Consider the following 11,895-nt stretch of genomic DNA (forward strand, 5'->3'; position numbering starts at 1 on the left):
CATGGATGGATGAGTATGGATGGATATACGAGTATGCAGAGTATGGATGGGTGTGCATTGATGGATCTGTCACTGAGCGGTGGCAGCAGCGCTGTAGGCTGCATGTGTAGTGCCCACAGCGCTGCTGCCACCGATCTCTCCCCTGTCCGCTCACACTGGATGGCGAGGGGAGGGAGGAACCGGATATCATGTCGGTTTGTTTACATGTGATCGCTCCGACATTTGACGGAGCAGTCACGTGGCAAGCGGCCGCAATTAGCGGCCGTTTACCACAATCCGTGATTCGCCAGCGGTCATGGATGTTCTCACGTGCGCACCCCAGGGGGCGTGCAAGAGCAGGATTGTGGGAGGACGTCATTATACGCTCCCTGGGTTAAGCAACCGCCCTGTACCCGTCATTCAGTTATGGGCCAGTTAAGTGGTAAAAAAAAAGAAAAAAAAAAAAAAAAGGATAGAATAGATGTGTGTATAATAAAAGAATATAAAATATAAAAGAATAGATGTGTGAGAAAATAAAGTTTTATGTACAGATTTGTGCGTTTTCTGTCTTGTGATGACATACGGAAAAGTGATGTATTTTGGTTATTGAATATTAATAACAATGGTAATAGAAATAATAATCTCACACACACAGATTGGAGTTATTTAAATTTTATTAGAAAAACCCTCCATTATTTTGGCATAAAATTTCCCTGAATATAAACGGACGCTCCCAGAACCCGCCGCCTATCACAACGGTATTTTTCAGGATCCTACAGACACAGCAATGTCTCCTTAGCCGGTTAAAATCCGGCGGCGCTCTGGACAACGCAGAGGGGACGATATGACTCGGGGTGATCGGGGGGTCCCTCTGCTGGCACAGTGTGGGACAACTTTAAAAAAAAAAAAAAAAAAAAAAAAGGGTCAAAATAAAAAGTCCAATTTGTAGGTTCAGCACCCTGGATAGGACCGATTCTTCGTCACCTGACTGGCCGCCGTTCACCACCAATCAGCCTCATAGATCCTCATTACCGGTGTACAGAGCCGTCCCCAAAAAAAAGAAGAGATGACCCGGCTGGATGTTTCCGGAGGGGGCGGTCCAGGGGTGAGAACGATTTTGTGGCGTGGTGACAACGGTTGGTAGAAGAGTCCCGGTAGTCGGAGTCCCGGTAGTCGGAGTCTCAGTTCTTCTTGGGTTTGGGGGTGTCGTACTTTCTCTTGCTGGAGAACCAGAGGAGGAGGGGGATCCCGATGGAGGGCAGAGTCATGACCCCAAAAGCTGCCCAGTCCAGCTAAGTAACGATAAAGAGAAGTCAGAATATAAAAAGGGTGACCCCCGAGGATTTCTTAGCCCCCCAATGCGATTGGCTGAGCAACCCATGTCCCCACCCCTAAGCCATAAAAGGCCAAACTACAGCTTATAGAAATCAGGCTTGTTGTGTAATAATTAAAAAAAAAAAAAAATAATTGTAATAAATATTTTATATTTATTATAATTATTTAATAATAATAATATAAAATTATAATAATAATAATAAATATAAAATTATAATAATAATAATAATAATAATAATAATAATAATATAAAATTATAATAATAATATAAAATTATAATAATAATAAATATAAAATTATAATAATAATAATAAATAAATATAAAATTATAATAATAATAATAATAATAATATAAAATTATAATAATAATAATAATAATAATATAAAATTATAATTAATAATAATATAAAATTATAATAATAATAATAATATAAAATTATAATAATAATAATAATAAATATAAAATTATAATAATATAAAATAATTATAATAATATAAAATAATTATAATAATAATATAAATATATATATATTTTATGTAATATCTGCTGCCAACCATCAATTAAAGTGGTAATGTATGCATATAATACCTTCCCTTGTCCCCACCAATGAAAATGCAATTAATATTCCTGAATTCATTTGAGTCTCAAGTAATACATCTTCAGAGACATCATTATGTGGTGTTTCCTCTGTAGGAAGGTCGGGTACGTCTGTAAAGATCACATCACCCATCCCGGACATCCCTCTAGATTTGCATGTCTGCTGGCCGCTTGGTGATGCGGACTTTAGCTGTGCAATCTGCTGATCAGTCTACTAGAATGTAATCAAGCAACCGATCAGCGGATCGCACAGCTAAAAGGCTGCAGCAATCAGTAGCCAACAGGCAAGTAAGTCTAAAAAGGGGTGTACTCTTTGAAATAACACTGAAGAATTCACAGCTAAGTCCGCAGCACAGAGTGACCAGCAGGGAGGAGCATGCATGTCTAATGGGATGCTAAGGATGTGTTCTTTTATATAACACTCAAAATTGCATTGCCAAGTCTGCAGCACCCAGGGGCTAGCAGGGAGGTGAATGTACAGCTAAGAAGGGATGCCGAGGATGTGTTCTTTCATACAACACTTGAGATTGCACAGTCAAGTCTACTGGCCAGGAGGGAGGAGCACGTTTGACTGCTTGTGCCCTCCCCCGGAGTTGCCTCCTCTACACTGCTTGTGCCCTCCCCTGGAGTTGCCTCCTCCACACTGCTTGTGCCCCCCCCCCTGGAGTTGCCTCCTCCACACTGCTTGTGCCCCCCCCCCCCCCCCTGGAGTTGCCTCCTCCACACTGCTTGTGCCCCCCCCCCCCCTGGAGTTGCCTCCTCCACACTGCTTGTGCCCCCCCCCCCTGGAGTGGCCTCCTCCACACTGCTTGTGCCCCCCCCCCTGGAGTGGCCTCCTCCACACTGCTTGTGCCCCCCCCCCTGGAGTGGCCTCCTCCACACTGCTTGTGACCCACCCCCCCCCCCTGGAGTGGCCTCCTCCACACTGCTTGTGACCCCCCCCCCCCTGGAGTGGCCTCCTCCACACTGCTTGTGACCCCCCCCCTGGAGTTGCCTCCTCTACACTGCTTGTGACCCCCCCTGGAGTTGCCTCCTCTACACTCATTTTGCCCTCTCCCCGGAGTGGACTCCTCTATTAGACTCCTTTTGCCCCCCCCCTCCCCTCGGAGTTGCCTCCTCCACACTCCTTGAGCCCTCTGCCATACTCCTTCCGCACTTCCGCCGCTTCCCCCCCCCCCCCCCCACACACACACACACACACACACACACACACACACACACACACACACATTCAACATTGTTGCACACTTCCCCGTGTTGCCTCAACCGCACTCTTCTCCATGTTACTTCAACTACACTTGTTGCACCCTCCACCGAGTTGCCTCAATTACACTCCCCCTGCCCTCCCCCGAGTTACATAAAGGATTAAAGACCAAACCACTTACAAAGTGGGGGGAGAATCGGCGGTCAAATTCGCGCTGAGCCAGAATTCCTCCTTGTCCCGGAGCACTGGTGTATCCGACCTGTCAGAGAGAAACCTCCAATGAGAAACAAAAACCAGCAATGTGTGCAAAATAAATGTGGGAGCCCCAGCTGGATGGATGGCACCGCTCGCTCTCCGAACCGCAAACCAAACAACTGCCATTTCTCTTTTTTTATCCCCCTTCTTTGTTCCATCTCAGTGCTGCCGATCTCCTGCTGCCTCTTTGCTGCCACTTCCTGTACTCAAGCAATGGCTGCATAGCATATCTCAGGTAGGTTCTTGATGGTGACAACAGTGGACCGTGTCTGTGTAATAGGTGTCAAATCAGCCACTTGTAGTTTCCATCAGCAGCCCAATTGAGACACAGGGATGGAGTGTTGTCTAGCGAAGTGCTTCCCAAGTCTAACTGAAGTCCGACCCCTCCCCCCTTCCATTGCAGCCGGTGAGACAACAGCTAGGAAGGAGACGGATCCATCATAACATCAGCTCATCCCCAACACAAAGCATTCTTCTCAAGACAAGATGTGGCAAGAAGAAAGCAGAGAGATGGGGGGATGGCTCCGCCCCCAGCTTGCACTCCTCTTGTCTGGAGAAACAGCCCGAGATTCGTTACCATTATGATGGGTCCAACTCCTTCCTAGCTGTTGTCAGCTGATTGGTTCCCCGTGTACAGTATATGCATGAGGGTTCTTCCTCAGTTTCCACATTTTATTTTTAACAATGAAATATAAAAACGTGCAAAAACTTCTTTTTTGAAGACCCCCTCATCTGCTGACTGGCTGCAGCTTCTAATGCACATTGGTGAGAAGCTCACAGTGTGCGGTGAAATCCTGGAGGAAGCTTTTTCAGTCCAGGGGGAAGAAGGGGAGAGGATTTAACAGACAGACCTATAGGGGAGGAGCCAGTACACCCAAGACGATGGGGGGCAGATTTACCAGACACACATATGGGGGAGGAGCCAGTACACCTGGGAGGATTTAACAGACACATAGGAATAGGGGGCAGATTTATCAGAGACACCTATGGGGGAGGAGCCAGTACATCCGGAAAATGGGAGGCAGATTTACGAGATACACATATGGGGAAGGAGCCAGTACACCTAAAAGATGGGGGTCAGATTTACAGAGATACATATGGGGGAGGAGCAGGCAGACCCGGAGGATGGGGGTCAGATTTTACAGACACACCTATGGGGGAGGAGCCAGTACACCCAGAGGATGGGGGTCAGATTTTACAGACACCCCAATGGGGGAGGAGCCAGTACACCTAGGGGATGGGGGTCAGATTTTACAGACACGCCTATGGGGGAGGAGGGGGGCAAGGGTCAGATTTTAAAGACAGACATGGGGAGGAGCCGGTACACTCAGAAGATGGGGGTCAGATTTTACAGACACCTACAGGGGAGGAGCAGGTACACACTGAGGATGGGGGTCAGATTTTACCGGTACAGACACATATGGGCGAGGAGCCAGGACAACCGGAAGCGTGAGGGTCAAATTTTACAGACACACATATGGAGGGGGGTGGGGGGGGGGGGGGGGGGGGTGTGCGCGGAGATAGTACACCCAGAGAATGGGGGGTCAGATTTTACAGGCACACATGGGGGGGAGCCGGTACACCCGGAGGATGGGTGTCAGATTTTACAGGCACACCTATGGGGGAGGAGCTGTACACCCGGGAGGATGGGGGTCAGATTTTACAGACACACACATCGAGTACTCACCACAACCTGAGCTCCCTCCTGGGCCAGGTAGGACATGGTGGCCGAAGTGAAGTTAAAGTAGCCGGCTTTCAGAGGACGCAGGACCACGGTGTGGGAGACGTTGCTGGCGCTGCACATGGGGAATTAAGGAAACAAATGAGGCTGAAGGAGGACATGCAGTGTGAGAAGGAAGAGAAGGGAGGAAGCGGAGTGTGAAGGGGAGGGGGAAACATTCATTGAAGGATACGGAGCGATTCGGTCCCATTTCACGTTCAGCATGCCGGCCACAATCCCGAAATCCTCCGGGGGGAAGGAATCGTCCGAGAGCTCCACATCCAGAGCCGCACTGGAAGAGAAGAAGAGTGGTTGTAAAAAGATGTCCGCTTGCCGCCTTCTGACTGTAGGCGAGTGCGGGGTGTAACAAGATGGCCGTGATGGAACGTCACTTCGGTTGCATGTTCTGATGGGTAGCGGCTTTCTGATAGCACAGGGGCAACACAGTCATCGTCTCCCCGGGGGGGTTGTCTCATCAGATTTGGCGACCCACCAAGAATGTGTAACGGAAGGGACGTTCTGTTGCCACCATCTTGCTACACCCCCGCACTCCTCCATAGTAAGGATACACTGAGAAAGGGGAAAGCGGACATCTTGTTACACCCACCGGAGTTTTGCATTTTACATGTTTGTTTTACAGTAAACTGAGTTTATATACTGAAATACAGAACTTAGAAGTCTGTGTGAATGTTTATAGATGAATTTTTAAAGCAGCAAACTTCTGTTAGATTAGCAAACCTGTGAGATCCGCACGCTAGCCACTGCTTTTAAAATTTAACATCTTACCAGTCAGACGGAGTTCTAAGTCCTGTAATTCACTATATAAAAATTAAGTGTAAAATGCAAAACTACGGTGGGTGTAACAAGATGTCCGCTTCCCCCTCCTCAGTGTATCCTTACTGTAGATGAGTGCGGGGTGTAGCAAGATGTCCGCTTCCCCCCCCCCTTTTAAGTGTATCCTTACTACGGAGGAGTGCGGGGGTGTAGCAAGATGGCGGCGACGGAAGGTCACTTCCATTACACATTCTGATGGGTTACCTAATCTGATGAAACGGGGACAAGCATCGTCACAGAGGTGTAAAAAACACCAAAAGACTCTTTCCAGAAAATGCAGTTAATAACGGCCCCGCCGCACAACAGCTAAAACGGTGGTGCTTGTAGGAAGATCCAACGCTCCCGGCGCTTGAAGCGATATGAACGCCCAGATACCCACCTGGAGCCCACGTTGTAGATGTTGTATTGCAGGGTGAGGTCTTTCCCCTCCACCGCATATCTGTTCAGCAGAGACTTGGAGCCGAGGAGCCGAGCACCTTCCTCACACTGCCCGAGGGCCAGTAGGACCGCAAACGCCACCAGTAAAGTCTTCATCTACGAGGAACGCAAAAATAATAAATGACAGGACAGCCAACCAATGACAGGACACCGTTATTACACACAGATACTATACAACGTACTCTGTATTTTTAGTTTACCGTTTTTTGTTTTTAAAGCGGGAGTCCGCGTTTTTTTTTTTTTTTTTTTTATAAAAGCCAGCAGCTACAAATACTGCAGCTGCTGACTTTTAAAATAGTGACACTTACCTGCCCAGCACGCCCGCGATGTCGGCACCCGAAGCCGATCTCTAGATCGACACTCGGTCCTGCCGCCGCCATCTTGGGTATGGGATTTAGGAAGTGGAGCCTTTCGGCTTCATTCCCCGGTTCCCTACTGCGCATGCGCGAGTCGCGCTGCGCAATGAGGACGGTCCCCGCTGCCTCTGGGATCTGTGTGTTTCCCAGCAGGCAGCGGGGCACTTGCGAAAAGGGGGCGTAAGTTACGCCCCTTTCCGCAGAGAGCTATCCCGGAAGTGGGTGCAGTTACCTGGATTATCCAGGTAACTGCACCCCCCTCCCCCTTGAAAGGTGCCAATTGTGGCACCGGAGGGGGGGGGGGAATCCGATGAGCGGAAGGTCCACTTTATTGTGGACCTCCGCTTTAAATCTCTATTTTTACAGTTTTTTTTTTTACTCTCCATTTTTGCAGGTTATTTCTACTCTATATTTTACATTTTTTTTAAAATTATTCTCTATTTTTACAATTTTTTTTACTCTCTCTACAGTTTTTTTTTTACTCTCTACAGTTTTTTTTTTTTTTACTCTGTCTATTTTTGCAGGTTTTCTCTACTCTATTTTTACAGTTTTTTTACTCTATTTTTTGTTTTGTTTTTTACTCATATTTAGCTATATCTATTTTTTCACAGTTATTTTTTACAGTTTTTTCACTCTACAATCTCTTTATGTTTACTCTATTTTTACATATTTTTATAATTTTTTTTTTTACTCTCTCTCTATTTTTAAGTTTTCTTTACTTTTTTTTTTTTTTTTTTTTTAAAACATCCTTGTGACAGTATAAAGAAAGAAAGTGGGCAAGCGGAACTTTAAATGAATCAGGTCAATTAAAAATAAATGAATACACGCGAGTAGATAAAATGATTTAGATTTCATTTATAGTCACTAACCCCGAGGGGCAGTCCTTGTGACAGCAACAGGCAGTGACAGGTCCTCTTTATGGAGGGATCTACAAGACCCCAAATTACTCCTCTGCACTTGAAAGCCTTCAAAAACACCAAGATCTGTTTTTTTTTTGTTTTTTTTTTAACGCTTTTTATTTATTTATTTTTTTTAACGCTTTTTATTTTTTTTTTACGAAAATTGGCGCCGATGACATCCAAGGTAAATGGGAAGTGGTGTCATCGTTTTAAAGGTTACTATAAATGAACAGCCAATCCCAGCCTTAGTCAGGGGGTAACTGGTGGAAGTGCCGGCCGGTCGCTCGGGTCTCCCCCGTTTGCACAGGAGATCGCGGTAAAGCCACGGAAAAGCCCCCGGCTGGGGCGGGGGGGGGGGGGGGGGGGGTAGTTGACAATTCTGTCCATCTTATCTTGATTAAGGGCAGATGATTCATGTAGCATTTACTTCCTTGAAGCCATCTGCCCTTAGCTCAGGCAGGCACGCAGGGTGTGCTTAGTTGGGAAAGCCCCTCCTCCCATGAAGACTCCTGGGATGGATGACATCATTTCGGCCTAGGCCAGAAACCAGGAAGTGAATTGTAAAAAGTATAAAACAAGTAAATCGAATTTCCCTTCCTAATTACTGATTCAGGCAGCACCAGGATTACAAATACCGTATATACTCGAGTATAAGCCGAGATTTTCAGCCTCTTTTTTAGGCTGAAAGTGCCCCCTCGGCTTATACTCGAGTCATCGCTGTCTGCCCGCTCGATCAGCGTGTCGAGCAGACAGACAGCGGCCATTCTATTCAAAAGCCGCGCCTCCGGCTCCGCCTTCGCCTGTGATAGGCGGAACACTGAATTTCCCAGCAGCCTGTGTTCCGCCTATCACGGACATCGTATCATCCTCGTACTACGGACGAGGATGATACGACGTCTGTGATAGGCGGAACACAGGCTGCTGGGAAATTCAGTGTTCCGCCTATCACAGGCGAAGGCGGCGGCGCAGCTTTTGAATTTTACAATGGCCGCCGACGAAGAGGGCACGGGACGGAGGCAAGGCAAGGCACGGCACGGCACGGGACGGGACGGGACGGGGGCAAGGCAAGGCACGACACGGGACGGATGCAAGGCAAGGCACGGCACGGGACGGAGGCAAGGAGGCAAGGCACGGGACGGAGGCTCGGGACAAAGGTAGGCTGGACACACACACACACACACACACACACGGATGGATGGAGACACACACACACAGGGATGGATGGATGGATGGATGGAGACACACACACACAGGGATGGATGGATGGATGGATGGAGACACACACCACACACAGGGATGGATGGATGGATGGAGACACACACACACAGGGATGGATGGATGGATGGAGCACACACACACAGGGATGGATGGATGGATGGACACACACACACACAGGGATGGATGGATGGATGGACACACACACACACAGGGATGGATGGACGGACACACAGGGATGGACGGACACACAGGGATGGACGGACACACACACAGGATGGACAGGCATGTCTCACCCTCGGCTTATACACGAGTCAATAAGTTTGCCAGTTTTTTTGGGGGTAAATTGGGGGCCTCGGCTTATATTCGGGTCGGCCTATACTCGAGTATATACGGTAGTCAGGTGGGGGAGGGGGGTGGAGTTTTGCTTTAAGCTCCACCCCCGATTACAGGCTCCATTCACAAAAACTTCAACCCACAGGTGTCAACCCCGGCGGCCCGCCAGCTGTTGCGGCACTACAAGTCCCATGAGGCATTGCAAGGCTGAAAGATACAAGTATGACTCCCACAGGCATGACGGGACTTGTAGTGCCGCAACAGCTGGGAGGGGGGGGGGGGCCTCTCTGTGGTCACGTGACCAGATTCTGAGATTTCATTGGAAATCGGCTGAGAATCCCCGTCCTGGAGTGTGATCTCTGAGGATCCGGATTCTGTGGCAAACACAATTTGAATAAAAAGTTACAAAATGTAACAAAAATGTAACAAAAATGTAACAAAAATGTAACAAAAATGTAACAAAAATGTAACAAAAATGTAACAAAAATGTAACAAAAATGTAACAAAAATTTAACAAAAATGTAACAAAAATGTAACAAAAATGTAACAAAAATGTAACAAAAATGTAACAAAAATCACACGGAAGAGTCGCTCTGCGAACTACAAATTCCCCCCAAATTATTTCTTCATTTGGGAGGAAAAATAAAACAAACAACCTTTCAGGACACCCCATCTGGTGGGATTGATATTAGAGAGTCCCTCCCCTCCCCCCACCAAGGTTAGGCTGATGTGTCATTCCAAGGTATGAAACTGACTGTTGCCGCCCCCCCCCCCCTAGGTTAGGGTAAGATGCTGATGCCCCCCACCACCCCCAGGGGCTCAGGTCAGGGTAAGACGCTGAAGCCCCCCCATCTCCCCCCCCCCCCGGGGGGCTCAGGTCAGGGTAAGACGCTGAAGCCCCCCATCTCCCCCCCCCCCGGGGGGCTCAGGTCAGGGTAAGACGCTGAAGCCCCCCATCTCCCCCCCCCCGGGTGGGCTCAGGTCAGGGTAAGACGCTGAAGCCCCCCATCTCCCCCCCCCCCGGGGGGCTCAGGTCAGGGTAAGACGCTGAAGCCCCCATCTCCCCCCCCCCCCGGGGGGCTCAGGTCCAGGGTAAGACGCTGAAGCCCCCCCATCTCCCCCCCCCCCCCGGGGGGCTCAGGTCAGGGTAAGACGCTGAAGCCCCCCATCTCCCCCCCCCGGGGGGCTCAGGTCAGGGTAAGACGCTGAAAGCCCCCATCTCCCCCCCCCGGGGGGCTCAGGTCAGGGTAAGACGCTGAAGCCCCCCCATCTCCCCCCCCCCCCCGGGGGGCTCAGGTCAGGGTAAGACGCTGAAGCCCCCCCATCTCCCCCCCCCCCGGGGGGCTCAGGTCAGGGTAAGACGCTGAAGCCCCCCCCATCTCCCCCCCCCCCCGGGGGGCTCAGGTCAGGGTAAGACGCTGAAGCCCCCCATCTCCCCCCCCCCCCGGGGGGCTCAGGTCAGGGTAAGACGCTGAAGCCCCCCATCTCCCCCCCCCCCCGGGGGGCTCAGGTCAGGGTAAGACGCTGAAGCCCCCCATCTCCCCCCCCCCCCGGGGGGCTCAGGTCAGGGTAAGACGCTGAAGCCCCCCATCTCCCCCCCCCCCGGGGGGCTCAGGTCAGGGTAAGACGCTGAAGCCCCCCATCTCCCCCCCCCCCGGGGGGCTCAGGTCAGGGTAAGACGCTGAAGCCCCCCATCTCCCTCCCCCCCCCCCCCGGGGGCTCAGGTCAGGGTAAGACGCTGAAGCCCCCCATCTCCCCCCCCCCGGGGGCTCAGGTCAGGGTAAGACGCTGAAGCCCCTCATCTCCCCCCCCCCCCCCCCAGGGGCTCAGGTCAGGGTAAGACGCTGAAGCCCCCCTCCTCCCCCCCCCTCCGGGGGCTCAGGTCAGGGTAAGGCACTGATGCCCCTCGGGATTACAGAACTGCCCCCAGCTGCTTAAAGCACCCCAATACTGAGCACGGGGGGGGGGAAATCACAGAAACAGAGGGGTCCCTGAGACCACCGGTAGGTACAAGGGCCCCCCCACTACCTACAACAATTGGCCTCCACACACAAGAGGGGGCCCCCCCATCACCGGTAATGACCAGGGAGGGGGGGATGGAAAATGACAGGGCCCCTGGAAATAATGGGCAGAAAATACACATTGTATCTAATAAATGGGGGTCACCGTACACAGGGGCCCCAATCACCAGTAATGTACACCGAGCTCATGTAAGAGGGGCCCAGAATGTGGGGCCTGTCAGTGTACACAGGGGCACCTGAACATGAAGTTATATATATATATATGAGGGGCCCTATAACTATACACAGGGGCCCCTGAATGTGAATGGTCAGTCAGATAACACACAGGGGCCCCTAAAGTCCTAAACCCCCAAAACCTCACCTCTGTCTTCTCTCCTCTCCCGACTCCGAGTGACTCCAATCCACAGATCACCGAACTGAGAGACACGTCACCCCTCCTCCGCACCGGATATCCGGTCTCACCGCCGCCAGGAATCATGGGAAGTGTAGTCCCCGCCCGCTCTACATAGTGAGTCAGATGAGCCGCCTCTCTGCTGCCACCTCCTGGATCCCCAATGTGATTGCAATTATCAATATTATTATTAATATTATTGTTATTATTAGTAGTAGTATTATTATATTATTTGTATTATTTTATATATAGTTATATATATATATATATATATATATATATATATATATATATATATATATATATATATATAT

General features: G+C 49.7%; 1 protein-coding gene across 1 annotated transcript; it reads right to left on the minus strand.

Annotated features, from left to right (window-relative positions):
- Window positions 1-635: 635 nt before the first annotated feature.
- SSR2 (signal sequence receptor subunit 2) lies at window positions 636-11,676 on the minus strand. Its single transcript, XM_077463977.1, has 6 exons — window positions 11,552-11,676; window positions 6,305-6,459; window positions 5,285-5,383; window positions 5,059-5,167; window positions 3,298-3,375; window positions 636-1,271 (listed from the first exon to the last, which is right to left on the minus strand). Exons 1-6 carry the CDS (start codon window positions 11,666-11,668, stop codon window positions 1,161-1,163), a joined length of 669 nt encoding a protein of 222 aa, XP_077320103.1. The 5' UTR covers window positions 11,669-11,676; the 3' UTR covers window positions 636-1,160.
- Between the last annotated feature and the right edge of the window lie 219 nt (window positions 11,677-11,895).

The sequence above is a fragment of the Lithobates pipiens genome, unplaced genomic scaffold (genome assembly GCF_037356315.1).
Source record: "Lithobates pipiens isolate NorthernLeopardFrog02 unplaced genomic scaffold, aLitPip1_a1.2 Scaffold_30, whole genome shotgun sequence".
NCBI lineage: Eukaryota > Metazoa > Chordata > Amphibia > Anura > Ranidae > Lithobates > Lithobates pipiens.